The sequence below is a fragment of the Excalfactoria chinensis genome, chromosome 8, assembly GCF_039878825.1.
Source record: "Excalfactoria chinensis isolate bCotChi1 chromosome 8, bCotChi1.hap2, whole genome shotgun sequence".
NCBI classification, from domain to species: Eukaryota; Metazoa; Chordata; class Aves; order Galliformes; family Phasianidae; genus Excalfactoria; species Excalfactoria chinensis.
Window position 1 is genome coordinate 10,453,464 of NC_092832.1, and position 20,908 is coordinate 10,474,371.

At 38.6% G+C, this 20,908-nt stretch overlaps 1 protein-coding gene across 1 annotated transcript in view; it reads right to left on the reverse strand.

Annotated features, from left to right (window-relative positions):
* TGFBR3 (transforming growth factor beta receptor 3) overlaps positions 1-20,908 on the reverse strand; it is a 108,178-nt gene that overhangs the window by 39,190 nt on the left and 48,080 nt on the right. Inside the window, exon 4 of the mRNA XM_072343592.1 lies at positions 9,641-9,778. Coding sequence (XP_072199693.1) covers positions 9,641-9,778 — 138 coding nt within the window. The remainder of the gene's footprint in view (positions 1-9,640; positions 9,779-20,908) is intronic.

The following is a 20,908-nucleotide window of genomic DNA, read 5'->3' on the forward strand; positions in this document are numbered from 1 at the left end:
CGGACCTAAGACAAGGTTAAGTGGGCCAAGCACGTTACTTTTTCTGGAAAGAATTCAAGAAGTTCTTCCAAAAAGGGCGACCATCACTGTTTCAACACCTGCCTCAAACATTAACTGCTTACTCTTCAGAACAGACCGATAGCAACCATCTTGGAAGTACTTCAGGCATGGCAGCCAGAGCATTCAAACCAAAGAATGCTTTACGTGCTTAGAAATATGTCAACAATTTTAACATGAGCATTCATTACCCCGCCTAATGGTTGATTAAGAAACTGCTGCCACATTCATTCTTATCTCCCAAGTTTATCTCCTTCAGTGGTTACTTCCAGAGGTTGCAGAGTAGAAAAAGCACCCCAGCTCTATTTCTTCCTGTTGTTGTGCGGACACTAAAGATGACTGCACTAGAAACACCCCCTGTTGCTGAGGTCATCTACATGCTTTGCCACATTTCTGAGGCTAAATAAGAACTTCCAAGTCTGATGTGGAAAATCATTCTGCAGGCCCGAAAGACAACATCCACAGTCACACAGCAAGGAATGCAGCTCAAAAGGTTCTGCAGTAAGGGGGAATGAGGATCAAGTGCAGAATCTTGCAATTTGCTACTAAAATCTGAGCTTTCTATCAAGCAATAAAATGTATTTAGGAACCTACTTTGATTACACATAATACCATCTAGATGTAACTTTGTGGTCCCCAGTGCTGACAACTGGGAGAAATAGGAATTTTCTTCGCACTGTACAGAGGCAAAGAAACTTCCAGGACCTCTCATCCTGAAAAAATAAAATAAAATAAAATAAAATAAAATAAAATAAAATAAAATAAAATAAAATAAAATAAAATAAAATAAAATAAAATAAAATAAAATAAAATAAAATAAAATAAAATAAAATAAAATAAAATAAAAAAACCTTTATGTGTCTCTAAAGAAAACTTTCCAGTCTCACAAAAATTGTTCTTGCAGTGCTGCCAAGGCACCCTGGGACATCAGCTACCTGGTGTAAGTGCCAAAATGCACAAGTTACTGCTCGTCGGAAGGAACACCTCAGAACCAGTCATAAGTCATCTCACTGGTAAGCATGAGCACTACAGCCACTTAAAACATCAACTTCTGTTTCTTATTTTACCTATTTCCTTCTCTCTTTAAAGTTCTGTGTCTTTATTTTTTTTTCCTTGTCTTTCAACCTGATCCATTGGGGATATTTTTGTTGTTTGCTTTATGACATTTTAAGTATTTAATGTACCTGTAATTCAGAACACCCAAGTAGGAAGCAAGTGCGTAATTTAGCCTTGAGAGAGAGGCAGGCACCTTTGGAAACTGACTCAGAATACAAAGTTAAGTGTCCACAGCATGAAAAATTCCCTCTCCTCACAGCAACAGCCAAGCGCCAAGGCCCCTCCAGCACAAGTGACCAACAAAGCCATCCATAATGAAGCAAACAAATCAGCATAAAAAAAGCAGCACCCTTCATGTTTCTAGATAGCCTCAGACTTGTGGCAGAACATGTCAGAAAGGAATAAATCCACTCAAAGTAGAAGTAAAAATCTTGAACTGACTTTCACAGCAGCCTACACAGAATCAGGACTCCGTGTTTTTTGATAATGTATTTTGACAGACTTCAGACACCTTACAGAGAAAAAGCAAAGCCACAAATGGAGAAAGATCAGGTACTCTGAAACTCAAAAAAAGATTTCCTTTATTGCTCGAAAAATCATCACGCAGCATACAACAATCACAAAGAGAGCAATCCTTCTTGGTAAGTGGCTGCTTTTGAAATGAGATGCAGCATAACAGCATTAGTGCAGCATCTACCAGCTTTCTGTTATTCCCTACAAACCACAAAGATGCTTTCAGTTAGCAGTATTTTTTTTTCATTTTCAGTTTGGTGTTCTCAAGACAATCATGACAAAATTCCACTTCCATTTCTCACTGTTTTTAAAACAAATGTGAAAGAAACAGCATTATCTTGTTTGCCTCAGAAGAGATGCTCAGTTCACCAACTATCAACAGACCTGATAGGAATTAGAACCTTGTGGGATCACTCTTGCACATTTATATGCATCTAGATAGAAAATCTAGAAATTTTCCATCTAAGTTGAAAGCACATCAAAGCAAGCACAACTTTTCAAACCACAATAGGAAGAATCATGATAAAAAGGAAAAAAAAAAACAACTAATGACATGAAGGATAAATCTGCCCCCAAAGTTTAGGGCTCAGAAGGAGTTTAGCATATACAGGTAACTGTTCACTCACCTCACAGTAATCTAGCACCATCTCAATAGGTTCAACACATTGAGTTGATCTAACAAAATAAGGTAGCAGAAGCTTTATCAGGGATTTTGTTTCTAGCTAGATTCAATCTATCAGAAGGAGAGAAGGGGTGAATTGAAGCATATCTAGACAAGTGTAGCTATACTTTCCACTGGAATCAGTGACTCAATAACAACCTGTTGTGATTTATTATCTCTGCGTCACTAACACCAATGGTCTGCCAAAGTGCACTGCTTGCTTCTGTGAACTTCCACTAGCAAAAACCCCATCAGCTGAAGCAAGTGAGGACAGGAAGTAACTTTGACAATATAGGAGAGACAAAAATCAGCACAGAAATCTGGCTCCAGACACTTCAGTCTATTGCAGAATGGGTCCACTCCAGTCTCCAGTGCTAGAATGTGATTTCTTTCATTGTTCTTGCAACTTGATTTAACATAAGAGCCCAAGATGCACACAAAGCTTTGTTGGAGCCCATGAAGACAACCCCCCTCTGAAGCTTAATGAAACACCAAGGATGAAGCCTGACTTTTGAAAAGTGGCTTAAATCACTCAGGACATGAGAGAACCTAATATGAACTGGGATAGCCTTAGCAAACCAAGCTCCAAAAAAGAACAGGGCCTGACCATCCCATTAAAGGAGAAACTAAGGCACGTAGACTCGCATAGCTTCACCTGGTATTTACCAGAGAATTTTGGGAATTTTGAAATATTTCTTCCCAGATGAAAGTGCTTTACACTGAAAGCAAAAAATACCTCCATGCTGTAAGGAAGTCCCCTGTTTTGGGACATCATACTACCGCACGCAGAACTTTTTGCCATGAACTATATTTTAGCTTCAAAGGTAAAAAATATCAATTCTCTTCTCTAATATTTCATGAAGGAATTTCTGAATCAAAACAACCCAGGTATTTAAAGATATTTTACTAGAACTATTGTGCTCTTTCTCATTCCACTTTATTGAATGCAGACGATGCATCACTGCTAAACACGTATTAAGCACTCTGTCATTTTCTCCGTCTCTACTAAAGACAAAATCCTTCCAGCTGATTGCCAAGAACATCTCTCATATGTAGCCTCTGAAATTTCTGGGAGTAAAACAGTTACATAGACTAGAAAAGCAGGATTTTGTCCGGAGGTGAATCAGGCCAAACGAGAAAGTCTCTGAGGAATTTTACTATTGTGACAAACATAATAAAAGTCACTGTTTACTAAACAGTGCTTTTAATTAGACACTCAATGGTATTTTCACATTCCTTCCAAAAAGCACGGAAATGGTATGGGAAGAGGAAGGGGGAGTATGAACTCCGCCAAGTGGAAAAGGGTTACTCTGAGATTATTTCCTGCTACTAAGTTGAAGAACTATAAAGATTCAAGCAAAAAAAATAAACCCAGGATTCTGCAGAAACGTAATCATCCTTTTAAATTCCTCTTCACACTGTTACACAACGCTGCAAATCTACAGCATTTTACCTTGAATAGTGAAAGGTTACTATTTATACTAAATTTATCACTAGTCACGCACTTCCTATCCTTTCTCACTCTTCTAGCAGAGCACTCGGTTCGCATCTGGGTCTGTTTAGCAAGTGATTGGAAACTTAGTCTCCTGATTTCCCGTTAAATACTAGGCACAGGAAAACAAATAGCACTTGTTTTTCAGTGAGTTTTGTCAGTCATCCAAAATCTAGTGCAAACCATAGAGCAGCTTGTGGTTTGGTGGCAGAGACCCAAAATATGTGAGCCATATTTTCATGAAGTAAAAGGAATAAACTAGCTATTGGCTGAAGAAATAAGAACATCCTTTTTTTCTTCTTAGAAATACACAAATGACAAATAATTAAACTCATCATTCTATCACTTATTTTCTTTACAGCTATTGGTTTTTTGTTTGTTTGTTTTTCCCTCTTCAAATCTCAAGACAAGAGCACATGATCTGGTTTTGCATTTATTTTTACTACTGTTGCTTCCTCCATTTTACCAGTTTCTTCTCAAATTATTCACTTCTTAAGTGCTTTTGCATCCATAACTCTTATTCAGTCAATTATTTGAATAACAAACTCAGAGAAAAAGCTGAAGCACCACATCCTTAACCAAACACTATAAGCAATACTATAAAGTAGATATTCAAGACTATTGGGGGGAGGTGGAGGTGAGGAATCTACTCTAACAGTGATTTCTCTCAGGAAAGCAAAAAGGATTGCGTCCATTTTTTCATTTAATTCTGATTAGTTTCACTTGTCCAATAAAGACTTTCCTAGGCTACAAAAGCAATTGAGAAAGCTAACAAATCTGAAGAGAGAAATCACTAGTGAGCAGCATCTGCAAAACCCTCCTTCTGGGCAGCTTCGTAAACCTTCTGGTTTTCTGCCAAGGCATGTTCTTAATAAACTGCTTTTAGGGAAGGAGTGAAATAATGACTTCAGGGGAAGGGAGGAAATTATTTTGTTATACAGAAATTTAAAAGTGTGGTGGTGGGAAAAGTCTGGTCAGGTTTTTCTGCAAAATGGCCTGTAAAAGGATCAAAGGTAGAAGTATTTTCTGCAGGTGTTGCCTAGCTTACATAAAATTGAGATCTGTTGTAATCTAACCGGGCTAATCCCCAGTGAAGATGTACTGGGAGCCAGTGCCTCTTTCCGGTGCAATTCTGGCATCACTTCCTACTGAAGAAAAAGCAGTATTTAGCACAGGTGCTAAGTATTCCCCTTGCTGAACTAAGGAGACCTTCCCATCCGCATGCTGCTCTTCCTACAGAGGGCTGCTGGTCCAGGCCATGAACTCTCCAACAGAAATGGCCCAGTCCCCAAGCTATTGCATTTCTGTGACATGTAATAATATCCAATCAGACTAATATGACTAGGATACATCAGTAGTCAAAGTGGTGATTTTCAATGAGTTAGGTCAGGCAAACTTCACTCACTGACACATTCCAGGTGTTTTCGGATTGAAATACCATGATAATTAGGCATGTTGATTTACAGCGTCATGAGAATAAACTCAGGACTTGCTGTACTAAAATCACAGTAATTTTCCTGGCACCACCAACTTAACCCATCAAGATATATATAACTCACATAGACTCTTTGAAAATAATCTTGTCTAAGCCAGATGCAATATTAACACAGTACCGCACAGTCACCATGTACTCCCTTTCTGTAACTCTCCTGCAGAAATTTGCCCTTTTTAGCATTCGCACAGCTTCAACAATCACTCTCCACCCTTCTGCTTTCTCTCAGGTAACCCAAGAGAACTCAGCTACAGCAGGGATCAAAGCTCAGGAATAGCATCTGTTTTCTAGTTTATTTTCTATGTAAGTATTTAAAATAAAAACATGCAAAGCACAAAAGGATTATCTGTAGTTTACAAGAACACTTGTGCACTAAAATATGGCTATTGAAACACACCTGACCTCCTTATCTCCCACAGCACTGAAATATTATGTATACCAAACAAAGCATTATAATTCTATAATCATTATTGCACTGCTTTTGACTTTAGAATATAGAACACACATATTTTACTTCTTCTATTTACTAGCTCTCCTTTCTCAATATGATTCAGTGCCTTTTGACTGTCAGTACAGAGAATATAGACTATTATAGACTAACTCAGCTGAATGCAATTCAAGACAGTTCAGAGTGAAATCAAGAGCTGCATTTATATGACTGACAAATGAACCTACCAGGAAAAGAATTATTATTTAGATATCTTACGTTAGTTTCTCTTGAGATGCCAACATTTTTTCTTAGAAATTTTCACTAATGTTTTGTCTGGTTTATGGATGAAGAAATCAGCACAATAACAACACAAAGGCAGTGGACAAGTAAAAAAATCCGCTAAGCACCATCTCAGATGCCTTGCTCCAAAGTACCGTAAGCATCACTGTGCTTCCATTCATCTTGCCATTTGTGGGAAAAATAATAATCATCTACAAAGTACTTTGTACTTTCCTCTACAGTTTAACCATGTGCCTGGAGGACGGATTTTCTCCACCATTCACTTTAAACTTCTGCTTAATGGAGGACCTGAACCAAGACAACAATCCAAACTTTTAGCTACAAGGAAAGAAGGTGAACTCTGGACTCAATAATACTACTGTACGCTTTACTGGTCTTCTGAGTATGTGCTGACACAAGCTTCAAATCTTTTCACTCTTCTCCATCCATATAGATGGAGAGATAAAATAATTTTAAAAAATAATAATCAGCAAGCAATCTGAGACCACTTATCTTTCTTGTCTTCAACTAACTCACTGCAGGGGAAACTCAAACAATGAATTCAGACTGAGGGGAGCAGAATATCTTTCTAACAAGGATTACCACGAATACACAGCCATAGTTTTACTCTCTGCTGCAACAGAAATATTGTTTAAGCTCAGCAAACATTATTTTCTCCATCTGTACAAGGGTAATAACAGCATTTCACAGATTGCTATTTTATCTGCTCACATCCTAGAGTTACCTTCCTTTTTAGAAATAGCTTTTGATCTTTCAATATAATTTGTGTATTGATTTATTCAAATAACTTCCCTGTAACGACTTAAAAACTTTATTATGGTGCTATACAGGGGCAAATTTAACAGTTAGTAATTGTAAGAAATAAACAGTCAGGACTTGGCTCCAGAAGAGTTTTCTTTATTACTAACAAGTCCCAGAAGTTGCCAATTAAACATTTTTACTTACTAACTAGGCTCAATCAATAAAACACTGCAATTCACAATTTGTGTGCAGTATATTAATAAAATTGTGAATGAACACATTGTATGAAATGTCTGAAAGAGATGCTGGAAAGACAATGATTATCATGCCTCAGGCTTCCATAGAGACAGACACAATAGTTATGACACTCCTATGGTATGCATGACACACATTCCTGTTTTGAGCATAGAATTCACAGACATCAAAACATATTTTTATATTTGAAATCCTTTATGATTCAAAATACTGTTTTGTAAGGAGAGCGAACAAGATGTAACTGCAGAAGTACATGTATAAGCCAAGTATTTTCAAACAAGATGAGCCAATGAAGCCAATTCTGCATCCCATGCTCCTTCAGGCTGCGATTTACACACTGAAGCTTAATTCTCAGGAACTTATTGAGAGCTTTGGTAAGAAATAAGGGAGAGTAGAAGAGGTACATCCATCTGCTCCATAATAACTGGAAATAAAAACCCCTGACTCTACAAAAAGGCAGGTGGCTTCTTCAAGTCAGAAGTTGCACTAGTGTCTGCAGTGTGGTATGGTCTAATACATGCAAGCAGCTCTGCTGCCAAACTAGAGCTAATCCGCTTCTTTGAGGGGTGGTACGCTTGTCCACAAGTCAATATTTTTTCTCCATTTCCCATAGTTTTCTGTGCCACATGATTCTGTGTGGTTTGTTTTGTCTATATGTTTCTTCTCAAAAATAACATATGTATCTTTTTGAGCTGAGTGGAACTGTGGAAGGGTAATAGTCTATTACCGCAGGTTAAATTGTTCAGCCAGCTAACACAAGTCTTAACTACTGAGAAACTGGTATACGAGGAATAGGAAGTTTGATGAGCCCCTGATAAGAGATAGAAACAAACTTATAATGTCTTTTTTGGCACAAATCATGACTGCTGCTGCTCAAGTTTTCAAGACAGTTTTTGTTTTCAGGTCTGCTTTGAGTCAGAAGAGATTGAAGCACTTTCCTGAAGCAAACACTTGGCTAATCATATAGCTTTGGCTGCTAAGGCCTTAGGCGCATTCCTATTGTTCCTGTGCCTTACTGCAGGCCACAGAGCCAAGCTAAGCAAGTCCAGCACAGCCACAGTCTGAACACTGGCATGATCTGCTGAGCAGAAATTGATGGCTCTCAGCAGAGCTTCTTCAGTTTCAAAGTCAAGGCAAAGGAAGAAGGAAAATGCTGAAGAGAGGAGAAGAGAGGGCCGAAAACAAATTAGCAGAAATGAAATGGGAGTGATGATATAGTAACAGTAACAGAGATCAAAACTAAACTGAAAATATGACTTATAAGTCTTGATTAACTGGTGAAAGGTGCTGCTTCTTTTGGCCAGAAGAAGAACGAGGACTCTTATCATACTGCTGTTCATCATCATCATCTTCAGTCAATTTCTGAGCAGATCTGAACTGTGCTGGCTGTGTTAAGCCATGTGGTGTTACATACCACCATGAACGGTCATCAAGAAGATAACAGTTAAGAGTCTCCAGGATGTTAATGAGAAAAATTGAGACTGAGAACACCTTTAAAAATATGCAATGTTCTTTTTGTATTTAAAACACCTGCCAGTAACAACTGGCACTGGGAACAGGACCAAGTCTTTCACAGGCCAAAATACCAAAGGTCATCCTACTGTTGTAACTTGATGGAAGAAAAAAGAAATCAATCCTAGAAAAACTTTTGGTACCCTGTGAACAACAGGACTTCTAAAGAACTTTATGGGGTCACCATTATACCAAGTCAAACAGAGACAAATGTCCCTTCCTGGCATGCTAACTGCTGCAGCACAGGGCATCTTCCCCTCCTGCTGATGCACAGTGACACCCCTGAGTTCCTTCCCATCAGGTAGTGCAGAAGCAGTCAATGCCTACCACAGTCAGCTATGCTAGAAGAGCAAAATTGAACCCTATAAGGACAAAGCTAAAAATAATCAAGTTTAGTTCTGCAATTAGAGTTGAACATAGTGAAAGCTGCAACTTTAATAGCGACGACTCATGATTAGACATGATGTCACACATCAAAAATGTAATCCAAACAACTTGTCTGTTTCATTACAAATAGCAAACTTGAATGTGCTGGCAAACTGTATGGACATGATTTACAAATACTAGGTAATATTTGGATCCTACACTATAAGCAGCGCTCCAGTCCTTCTGAGAAATAAAAATGACTTCATTCTAGTCTTAGTTTGGTCATTTCAATAGATCAAGCTTCATTAGAAACAAACATATCTTGAGCTCAATACACACAAATTTTTGTTTGTTCACAGAGAACACAACAACTATCATTCACCCTAACATTTCCCATTGCTTTTAGGGTTTTTTGCACTGTATTTATCAAACTTCGAATCAGGACAGGCAATCTGTTATACCCTCATAACTTATTGAACTGGAACTGCTGCTGGTGTTAATAATTACCCAATATGCAGATTATAAAAAAGCAATTTTGGTTTCTTTTACTTGAATTCATATAACAGGTAATTGGGTACTTTTTCCAAACTGCTTTGCCCTACCACCTAACTGTTCCCCAGAGCCTGAAGCTGAAACTTGACCTCCTGTTAACTTGCCTTTTTTAAACGTATGTTTAAAAATTTTCCAAATGAATGCCATTAACTCTGTGTTTTGTGTGACAAATAGCCATGATACAGAGCAGGCCAGAGGACCGTATATACTTACAAAGAAAACTCTCCGGATTCCAGGTGCCAGTCTTTCTGTTTTTAGCTTCCAAACCAGGGGCAAAGGTGAGTTGAGAAGAAACACCAGAGGCTTCTGGTGAATATGCACTGATGAAATTGGAGTCAAGTGTAACGTGACCTACAGAGAAATAAAGAAATGCGTGAGTTCTGCATTCTAAGTTTCAAAGCAAAGGGGGAATTTGTAACAATGAATCAGAGGTCACTTTTATATACATTACGGCTCACAGCATTCAGACCTTCTGACCCAAGATTATGGACACACTGCTTCCCAAAAAAAACTTAGTCAAGAGAGTACAGATAAAATAAAGAATGAAATAGTTAACATTTCTGCTCTATGCTTGCAAAGCACTGCTAAAGTGTTTAAGAAAACCTTGGCAAATGCTGATGAAAAATAGCTTACGCAAAAGGTCAAACCACTAAGCTGAGAGCTGGAGAACAAGGAGATAAAAAGAACAGCAAAGAAAACTCCAGTTTCTGATGGTAGCCTACAAAGCTGGCTTAGAGTACAAAACTTCATCTATTTACGCTATTGGGGCATAAATCTAACCTGCAAAATAAATAAAACTACACAAACACAAAACAGAAGAAAATCCTTATTATCATCACAGACAAAAATGGTGAATGGAAAGTGAGCTTCAAAAATGTGAGGAAAGCTAAGAGGTGACTTTTTAAACATTCGGTTTGTTTTTCTGGAAGCCCCTTCCTGCCCAGTCCCGTTCACTGAAAGTGCTGCTGCCCTTAGAGAAAGTGTCCAATGCTGGGCAAGATTCAATGCAATAAGGAGAACATTCTGCCAGTTTTTAGTATACAAGAACTTGTAGGTGAAATCACAGTGTCATTACAGTCACTGGTAAGTTTACTAAGCAAGTCAGCATTTGATGTATTTATACATTCTGCTTTATTGAAATTAGGAGATCACATAGCATACACACTAAGAAGGCCAGGTTACATCTCAGTAGTGGACTGAAGGTGGGTTCCCTGACAAAGAACCACAGCTCTTTGAACATGCACACAATCACAGAACTCAGGGTGGCTCGGAATACAGAGCATACAGGTAGTTCAGAATGAGCTTTGTCTCCTGCTAGAGAAACTAAATGCATTGTTTATTCCATCTTACACAGTAGTAAATACCAGTTTACTATTAAAGTAAATGTGGATTCATATGACTAGACAGAAGCTAGAAACCAAACTGAGTTCCTTTTAAATAGCTTCTTTTAGGAAACTGCAGGACATCAGTACTTTGAATGGTAACAGAGGATGATACAGACTTCAGATATCAGGCACTCATGATCTTAGTTATGAGAACTGCTTTGAAGTATCAGGCTATAAAGTGAAAATAATTCTGATAGCTGAAAAAGAAAAAAACCACACACAAAAAAATGTTTGTTTTTAAAAGTCTCCCACTTGGTTGCTCCATCTAGAAATGGAAAGAGCCAAAGGTGGAAAAAGTTTAAAACTGCTATTAAATTCACCGCTATTAAAAAGCTTTCTTTAATTCTTGTGGTTTTTCAGCTGTAATCTTGACTAATTAGCAACAGGCCATTTAAACAATTAAACATAATTACCTTGTTCTGGGGTTACGTAATATAGTTTTCTTGCAAAGCAATACAAATATTGTAATCTAAATTTACCAAAGCAGCCAAGTTTTATCTTTCACAGTCCTTATCTGGCAAACAAGTTCAAATTTTCATCTGATATCTTTTTCAGTTCCAAATGGCATAAAGTACACCTGACCATAAACTCGACAAAGTTGAACCTGCCAACAAAAAAGTCTCTTACACTAAATGCGGTAAATATTGCATTTCTCCAGTCTTATTGTATGTATTCATAGCTACGCTTTCATAGTCAAACGATAATCAGCTTCCTCTGATCCCAAACTAAGCTCAGGCTAATGTAAATATTAATGAAGTGAGCTATTATATAGCTTTCTGTACTTAAATATCCAAGAATAGAAAAATATTAACAATCTCCTGACATGGGCCAGTTGGGGCACACAGTTTAGGTTTGCACACTGCTTGTATTTATATCAGAATGCTGATTTAATTAAAAGAAGATGCTCCAATAGACATTTTCAAAATTCTTGCTATTTAAAATCTCTGGTATTTTTAAAAAACAATTATAAGAAACATAACACACTGAACACTTCATCTTAGAGATGAACAGCTAGGCGAAAATGGAGAAGCATCTCTGTTTCAACTGATATCAAACCGGCTTATCCAAAGCCAACACCTACCAGACAAGACAGATGTTTAAAACTTTGTGAAGATTTCTACCTGTCTGGTCACATGAGGGGCCATGAAGAGTAAACATACCACTTTAGAGTGAAAACCAGACTCTTTGCAACTGCATCTACTATAAGATTTCCTAGTTGCTATTACAAGTATGTATGTGACACATGACATATGACTATGTCCACCTATTATTTCATGCATTTCTGTGCATGAGAAGTGCAGGCTGATCCATAAGAAAATCTATAAGACATTAATCCAAAAATTAATTTTTCATGAGCAAATCAAGTGCTCTTGTGAAAAAAAAAACAAAAAACACAAGTCATTTCTGCTAGAGTGCCTCCACTGTCCAGCCAGGAACCCATGTATCAGCTGAGTTAGACATGATGCTCCCCTTCTCCCAGCCACATTTTCCTTTCTCATCTTAGTTTGTGAGCTCTTCAGGGCACATTCTTTTTCAAGTGTCTAGACAGTTCATAGCACCTTCTAAACACTGCATATATTAACAGAAAGGTACTGGATATTTCCAAACCACCAACAAAATGTTTCTAATCAATAGCAGAAGAGCTAACTAGAAGTTTTCCCTTCCTTTTTAGCATTTTCTCTGGCAGAACTCATATTATTAAATATTCATGTGAGGCATTGCCCAGAAACCCCATTGGAAATTAGCGTGTTCAGCTCTATACAGCTACATATGAAGATGTGGTGCAAAATGCTGAACCCATTAATAAACACAATGGTAAAATCCACCGTTCTTCTAACCTCCTACAGAGGCTTATTATTATTCAAAATGATGGATCTATAGAGATATTCTCCACGCACTTTTGTAAGCACATACAAACTTATAAAATACGAACATTTTGTGCTTCTCAGCAACATACTACCTCAGCGTTTCAGATTGCTCTACAAGAGCAGTTTGGTCAAACAACACCAAGAGAAAACCAAACCAGCACCATTAGGTGTACTAAAGCACCCAGTCCATTTAACAACCAGCTGCTACTGCTCCATGTTACTTTTAAAACACGTGAAGAAACATCACATTAACCAAGCCTACAGCAGCATAGCAGTACAGGGAAATAAGCCACTGTGGTCCAACATGTACCTTGCTGCTTTCAAAGGGCTCATTTGAGTACTGAGCTGGTGTGTAGCAGCATGGTCCCCATGCAGTGGGTGCTAAGCCAGACTTTACAGGCACATGATCGCCACTGCACGTTTCAGCAAGGCTCAGGCACAGGAGCTGTTGGCAAAGCAATACTGCTCTTCCAGGCTTAGCTCTGCTCTTCCCAGTTCCTTTTTGCACGCAAGTCACTCCTTCAAATAAGTGACTAATTTGTGAAGAATACAAGTTGACCATAGGTTAAAATAAATAAATAAATAAATAAATAAACTAAACTAAGGCTATTTGAAAAATGTGTACAAAAAAACATACCGATTCATTAAAATGTGCACACAAACAAAGAAAGGATGCAACTATAAGTAGAAAATGAGCCCCAGAGTAGCTTTGCCTTTCTTCTAGAATGAATCTTTCACTTTATTTTAGGAAAACTTAAAAAAAAAAAAAAAGAAAGAAAGAAAAAGAAAAAAACCCACACACCACAACGTCTCATAGGCACTGTGTCTATTGGACAGAAGCTGGCATTATTTAGCCAGGTCCGTTTGCATGGGCTCAAGCTCATCACTACCGTCTGTCGACACAGTTTGCAAAGTTCCTTTAAGGTCTCCGCAGATGCATGTGATAGCAGCAAGGTTAGGGCGGCTGTGGCAGCTCTGTCTCCCTGGAGATCACAGTTTCATGGACGGCTGAGTATCACCACAGCAACCAACTACAAAAACAGTCTATGGGCTTCTGCCCCATTACTCTGCTAAAGCAATTTGTAGTACGTGAAAGGCAAGGGCACAAAAGTTGAAAACTGATCAAAGTAAACACTGCTGCTAAAAAGTACCATTTTGTTTTGCTGACTTCAAGGTATCAAATCACAGGCTGTGTTTTGTTCTAAAAGATGAAAGTCAAGTGCCAAGGATTTGCGAGGCTGAATTAACTATTCTAGCATGAAGTCCTTAAGATAAATCCTTAGCTCTTTTTCCAAAACAGCCATCGTGAATTTGTGCTAATAAAGCAGGACAAAATATGCTGTGTTGGATTGAATTACGCTGCCTAGGCTAGGACAGCTGTTTCATAAGACAGAAGAGGAAAACGAATTTTAACTCGCAAATCATGATCATGGAAACAGGTTTTCTGGCTTACTAGTGGTGCACTGAAGATGGATTTATGACAACTTAATGCACAGCTGCAGAGCTGATGTTAATTGGTACTAAGTAGACAGAGAAGACTGATTTTCTTATTTTTTTTTCACGTATCACTGCCATTAAAAATGTTCTCAATCTTTCTAATATAATACTTATAGGACAAATTATTCTAAATTGAAAGAAAAGTTAATATGAAGAAGCTTATCTTCACAGTTCATTAGTAATACAGCGTACACTACCTACTATGTTTTAGTATATATAGTATAAATATATTAGTGTATACTATCCACTATAAGATGGTTAGACATTCTACAGAAATTCACTTGAAAATTTTAATGCAAATACATTTGCTGTAAGAGCGCAGTAAAGGATTAACCCACAAACCCACCTCAAATGGAGAGATCTGGTACTGTGCCATTTCTAAACACCATTTATCAATTGCTTTGGGAAGAATCTCCAGGCCATTTTGTTTTTCATTTTCAAGACAAAAGTAAAGAATAGCTTTAGTACCTGTGTACTCTTTACACAGGGACTAAGAGTTCAAATAGGAACACGTATTTTACCAATTTCTTGGTATTTTTGCTATGCTCCTATGCTGTTACAAATTTGGTATCAAGCCAGCTATAGTAGATTGCAATGAACAGTCTTCAGAAGCCAACAGTTTCTGGGAGAGAGTTTGCAGATTTTTCCAGGAAAGACAAACTGCATTCATATGGAATTATTGCTGAAGGAAATCTTGCCATCGCCACAGCTTCTGCCAGGGAGACACTAAGATGTCTTCTCTGTCAGGCCAGAAGTAAAGGAATGCTGCGCTCAAGCAGCACTACCACAAAGCAAGCACACAGCAACCCCATGGCGAGCAATGCAGCGATGCCAGGAGAGAGCAGGGTTGTTTGTTTTATCCTAAACGCATGGTTTTAAATGAATTGGTATTGCCTGAATCTTCTCATCCACATCCTACAGAGATAATCAGATCGACTGAACAGCAGTTTTAGTTCAGTTCTGAAAATCATGGGAAAGATTCACCCTGGCACAATTCCACTGAAACTCATGGCATTAAGCCAGAGATGATGTGGTCCCACACATTACCTAGTAAAAAAAGCATACGATTGTGCAATCTGCTGACCCTTATCATCTACAGCTCACAGGGGAATACTGGGCTCCATCAAAGTGAGGGGGCAAGAGAACAGAAAGTTTGACATGGACAACCCAAGTAATTGAGGACCCACTGCACACTCTTTATTAGGAATTACCACCAGAATCCTTTGAAGGCAAGGTGTTTGAAAAAAACATCACAGTAAGAAGAGTACATTAGAGCACAGTAGCATGCTAGATGGCATCAACATACTGCTCAGCACCTGGCAAACATGTCATCTGTTCATAACTGATCTTGTATTGCACCAGTAACATCATCTCACAAGTACAAGGGTAAGTAACTGTTCTCATAACTTCATCTGGGAACAAAGACTCTGAAAGCCCATCCAGAAAGCACCAGAGGTCATACAGTGTCAGAAAGTTCTGACACAGGAACATCACAAATAACGCTACTAAAAAACGTTGGGTCATTTCTGACCACAGCTCACTCACATAATTTATCTTTAGACAAAAATGTAGCCAGTTAATTTCTAATGTTCTAAAAGTGTTATTTTAAGCAGGAGCTGCCAAATGGAATCACATTATATTAGATGTTAATCATCTATGCAAATACATAACTAATCCAAAAATTAAGACCAAAGCTGTTCCAGGAACAAAAAACTTGGCAAACGGGCAGGACAGTTACCGAAGTTCTATTCACATTAGCAAATGGTATTGCTTTAACAGTGAAGGAATAACAAAACAGAAAAAAGAACAGTTAGTTTATATAAGGAAAGCTATTTCAGAACACAAAGGGTAATCAGTCATCCTTACACCAGTACAACTACTTCTGCAACAATTTTTAAATTGCAACCCAGTGTACGGATGGGCTTTCGGTAGGGATTGTACATACTTGTTAACAGCCCTACCTGAACTTTCTTTACCTTTATTATACAAAGTCCAGTTTTCCCCAGGGACATATATCTCAAAACAGTTTTTATGTCTTTGATATCTCTGATATCGTATGGTTTAGAGAACCAGAGATCTCCTGAAAAATTAACATTTGAAACCTGCTGGCTGCATCAAATGGAACAGTCTCTGTGCAAACATCTCTGCTCTGTCAGCTAAATTTCATATCCAGATGTGATCCCCATCTTCAGCACCTGCAGAGCGTGGGCTGCCTCTAGCAATGAGCCCTGCCATGCAATGGAAAGCCCATGCTCAGCCTTGTGAAGCTGGGACCACAGCACCCATTCTTCCTTTCACCCAAATTAGATGCTCAGACTCCCAAAGATTAAGTGAAACCATTTGTGCCATCTGCCCTTCCACAAAGCCATCAGGCTTCCCAGCACTCAAGACCTAAAAACACGACAACTCACTCAGCTTTGCATAAATCAGTAGATGTCAATACTGTTCACATGCTGTATAATGAATCCCAAGGGGAAATGCCTCTTTCTGTACATCTTGTGGGAAAATTTCTTTTTGTCTTTATATATGTTTAAGGGCACAGAATCCATTCTTGCAAGTTTTGAGTACAGTAACTGCCTTACTGTTGTCCTAGTCACAAAGTGGTACCACATCAGACTTGCAAGTTATATTTTTAACAGTTAAGATAGAAGACTCATGGGAAAAGGATACATTTCTCCAGACAATATTCTGCTCTGTACTTACATGTACATGCATGGCATAAATAAGCTCTTCTTTGGTGAATCACCTGAGCTGCGAGGTAAGTTAGATGTCATCCTCCTCTCCCCCTATCCCTAAGCAATACTTGTGTTTTTGCAATAACACTGTCTAATGTGCTGGAAAAAAAAAAAAAAAAAAAAAAAAAGCAGGGGTGGAGGGACTAACATGTTTGAGATGTTATGAGCACAAAATGTAAAAGCAGTTCCTGTTCCAAGAGAAATGCTTCTTACACTGAAAAATGTAAGATCACTATGTTCAGACAGAACCATTTTTCTTAAGGTAATTTGAGGTACTTTGAGGAAATCTACACAGACTTTTCAGGTAGACAGAAGTTCCTGCTGCCCGCATTTTTAGCAACTTAGATATGCACTAGCCACCCAAACAGAAACTACATAGCTCCATTAATGTACCACCACAGCACTGATGCACCTCACCTGTCCACAGGTTTCATTAGTCACAGACCACCTCAAACTAATCTCTGCATGTAAGAGGCTTTGCTACTCAAAGATTTGCCAGACCACACATTGATCCAGATGAGTAGAAAACAGAAACACCATTCTGCAGGTGTCTTTTAGAAAGGCACAGTCAAATAGAGAAGTGTAAAATATGGACTTCATATTTTTATTGGACATATAAAACCAAATTCTTCCTTTCCAAGCCTGGGAAGAGAACAGCAGGCACACACACGAGTCAAAAACTGAAAATGTAAGAAAGCAGCACCAGATCTAGGAAACAGCTTTGTTTACTTTGTTGTCACTAACCTATCAGTCTGAGTAAAAGGTGCTGCAAGTGTATCTGTAATACTTATTTTCCATTACATTGTGGAAGCACAAAGAAAACTGCCTTCAGAAGATTCAACAACTGTAGCCAATACACTGTTCTATTCCCCCACCTTCAGGCAGGTCTTCATGTTTTTTCCTGTTTTCAAACTTAAAACAAACAAACAAACAAACAAAATAAATAAATAAATAACTTTTAGCCTGTACAAGCAAGATCGTATTTGGGGAACACATCAGAGAACAAAGTTACATGAAGTACTCATTTTCTCAGTTTAATCAGTTCTCTCTGTACATGTAAGACTGCTCAAATTTGTACATCCTTGCAGAATCAAAGCTGACCAAACCCTCCAGAAGAACTGGCGAGGCTGTCACGCAGTACATTCCATGCACAGTGACACCATTCTGCGCATTTCTCAGCCGCACTATCTTGCTGATTCTTGCTTCAAAAGAAATTTACTAAAGAAAACACTGTCATGCTTTCCATCTAGCAGGACAAAAATGGATTGCAGCTTCCTGCTTGCAACAGTTTTCCATATAGCCCCAATGAACTCTCAGAGTCTATTTTGTCCCATTCTAAGTATCCCTTGAAAGCCAAATAAGCAGTGGAGGCAACAATGCTTGTTCTAATGGCCTATTCTGAAAATAAAATAAGATAAAAAGCAAGTGCCTCCATGCTTCTCTGCTAAACAACAACACAGCATAACATTTCCCAAAGCTCCTCAAAATTTCACTTGAGCATTTGCATGCTCTAATAGAACGCCACAACTGCCACGCTTAGCTTGTATTACACAAGCACCCATCATAAAAATGTTTCCATCTTTTAAACTACCAAAACAACTGCTGAAGGGACACAGCCAGCTATAAATTACCTATATTCCTTCATACTGTTAAAGCAACCCAAATTTCATCTATTTATACCTCTTGGTGGTGCTATTTTCGCATCTTCTCCTTGAAAGTTTTACCACTGTGGAAGTGCTCCGTTTATGTTTCACGTGGAAAATGAGAATCCCGTGTAGAGAAACAAAAACTTGAGTGCGTGAAAAAAGTGTTAGAAAAAGCACAGTCCATGTACATTTAAAAAAATAATAATAATAAATGTTTTTTCCTCTTCTCACACCTTCCCACCACAGATTTTACTTTCACAGCTGATCCAGGAAAGTAAACATGAAGCACTGCACACTGCACCTAATTTATGTTGGAAATTTTCCCTGCTGCTAGGAACAACTGGAGAACAACGCCATCAATTCCAACTTTAGTGTCAAACAGACACCCCAGAGAACAACATAAACCCCGCCATTCATGGCAAGTGCTGCTTCAACATCTCCCTCATACACACATACAAGCCACCCAAAGCCAGACTGAAGCTCACCCATCAAATTTGTGATATAAAGGACTTCTGGAAATGCCATCACTTCCATAACCATTATTGGTAAAGTAACCACAGACAAAGAAGTTATTAATAAATACTCCAAGTCACATCAGATAGAAAGAGGTTTTAAGGAGGGAACTAGAGATCAAGAACTTGGATCACAGTTTATGAACAAAATCACAACACATGCATTTGACTGAAAGAACACACGTGCATGTGCATAATAGATATGAGAAGCATAATGCATGTGAGAAGCAGAGAGGGAAGAAGACTGATAAGCCCAGTAGTAAAGGCTGGGACAGCTGTCCAGTTCTCTCTACAATCCTGTAACAGCAAAGTAGCCATCTGTGGGCACATGCAGCAGAGGAAAACAAACGTCAGTAAGATGGTCCAACTTCCATCAGGCCATTTTAAAAACAGTCAGCAAAACCAAAAACTCCACGCAATCAGAAGAGTCATTCTGATATTTTTCCTTTGAACCCTTTAGTCTCTTGAAGTTGGCCTTGGCATTACTTCACACACCATTCCAAGAAGCTCTGTGACACAGAATAGGTCTTATTTTCCATGCATGGAAAATAATCCCATTTCTTGAATCAGAAAACACCAAGGGTTTGCACAGCACTTTCCAAGTTGCATGAAGTCTCTGTTGTCTCTTTAAGAGTAGTCAGGCACCAGGCAATGCTCCTGCAGGACAGCAGCTCTGCACAAACAGCCTCTTTTTGCGGACACAGGACTTCCTCTGGCAGTTCTGGTGGGCAGAGTGTGAACTGATTGCCAAACTCAGTGACCAGCGATTCCTGAGCTGACTGAAAACAACCCACAGCAACTTCAGGCCAGGGCAAACAAACAAACAAACAAAACAAACAAACAAAAAAGGATTTTATGCAAGCACAGATGCATAAAACAGCACTTTAAAGTGCTAACAAAACAAAACAAACCAAACAAACAAACAAACAAAAGAAAGATAAAGGAGAATGTTGCAAGCCTTCCTTGAATGAAAGCTGAGGTGATTTTTGTTTTTAAAGATGTGGCAATGTAGTGTCAACTAATCAAGGCAATTAAGAAATCCCATGCTGTTGTCTTCCCTTTAGGGTTTACCTTCTCACATTTGGAACACAGTGCTTTACTTCCAAGTTTCTGTTCCTCTCATCTGAAGTCTCAACTCTGACTTCTCCATCCCAGAGAAGCCGAATACCTCTTCCACCTCCTCATCCTCAGACAGGCTGGGCAGTGCCCCTCCTCTCTCAGGCCATTTCACTGCAGGTAATTCATACCACACCTGCTTCAGAAACCCTGTGTACCTTTGCATTGCCTCTTGCAAGTTTGCTGTTGCTGTTAGATATTCATTACTGCAGCCAAGCAAAGGTGTTCAGAAAGTGGAGAGGTAAACTCAGCAAAATACCCTTGCAATGCTGAGATCTTTTGCAAAAACAAAGGCACTGTACTTTGCTTTTATCGATGAAAGTTTCTTCTAGAACAGCAAGTATTTTTCTTCAAAACAAAGGCCTTTGGCCTACCAGAGCCACCAAACATGCCCAAATGCAGCAGCATAAGCTTCCCACTGTACCACAGCTAATGAGCATAGGGCAGATGGAAGCAGTATGGCAAACCAAGGAACATGCTCTGTATTTCCCAGCATGAATTCTGTACCACATACTCTGATCAGTTTACCAGAAACATCATGTCTGCATAGCCAAGTGATATGGCAGTGCACAGACACAGCATTAATGGTGACAGTGAAAACTGTGATCTAGTTTAATCTCACAGAATTAAAACAACTTTTTATGTATCTGTGCCTCTTCATTCATTACGAGTTTCAGTAGTGCATAGGATAACAATCCAATTCTTTCAGTCTGGGAGAGGAC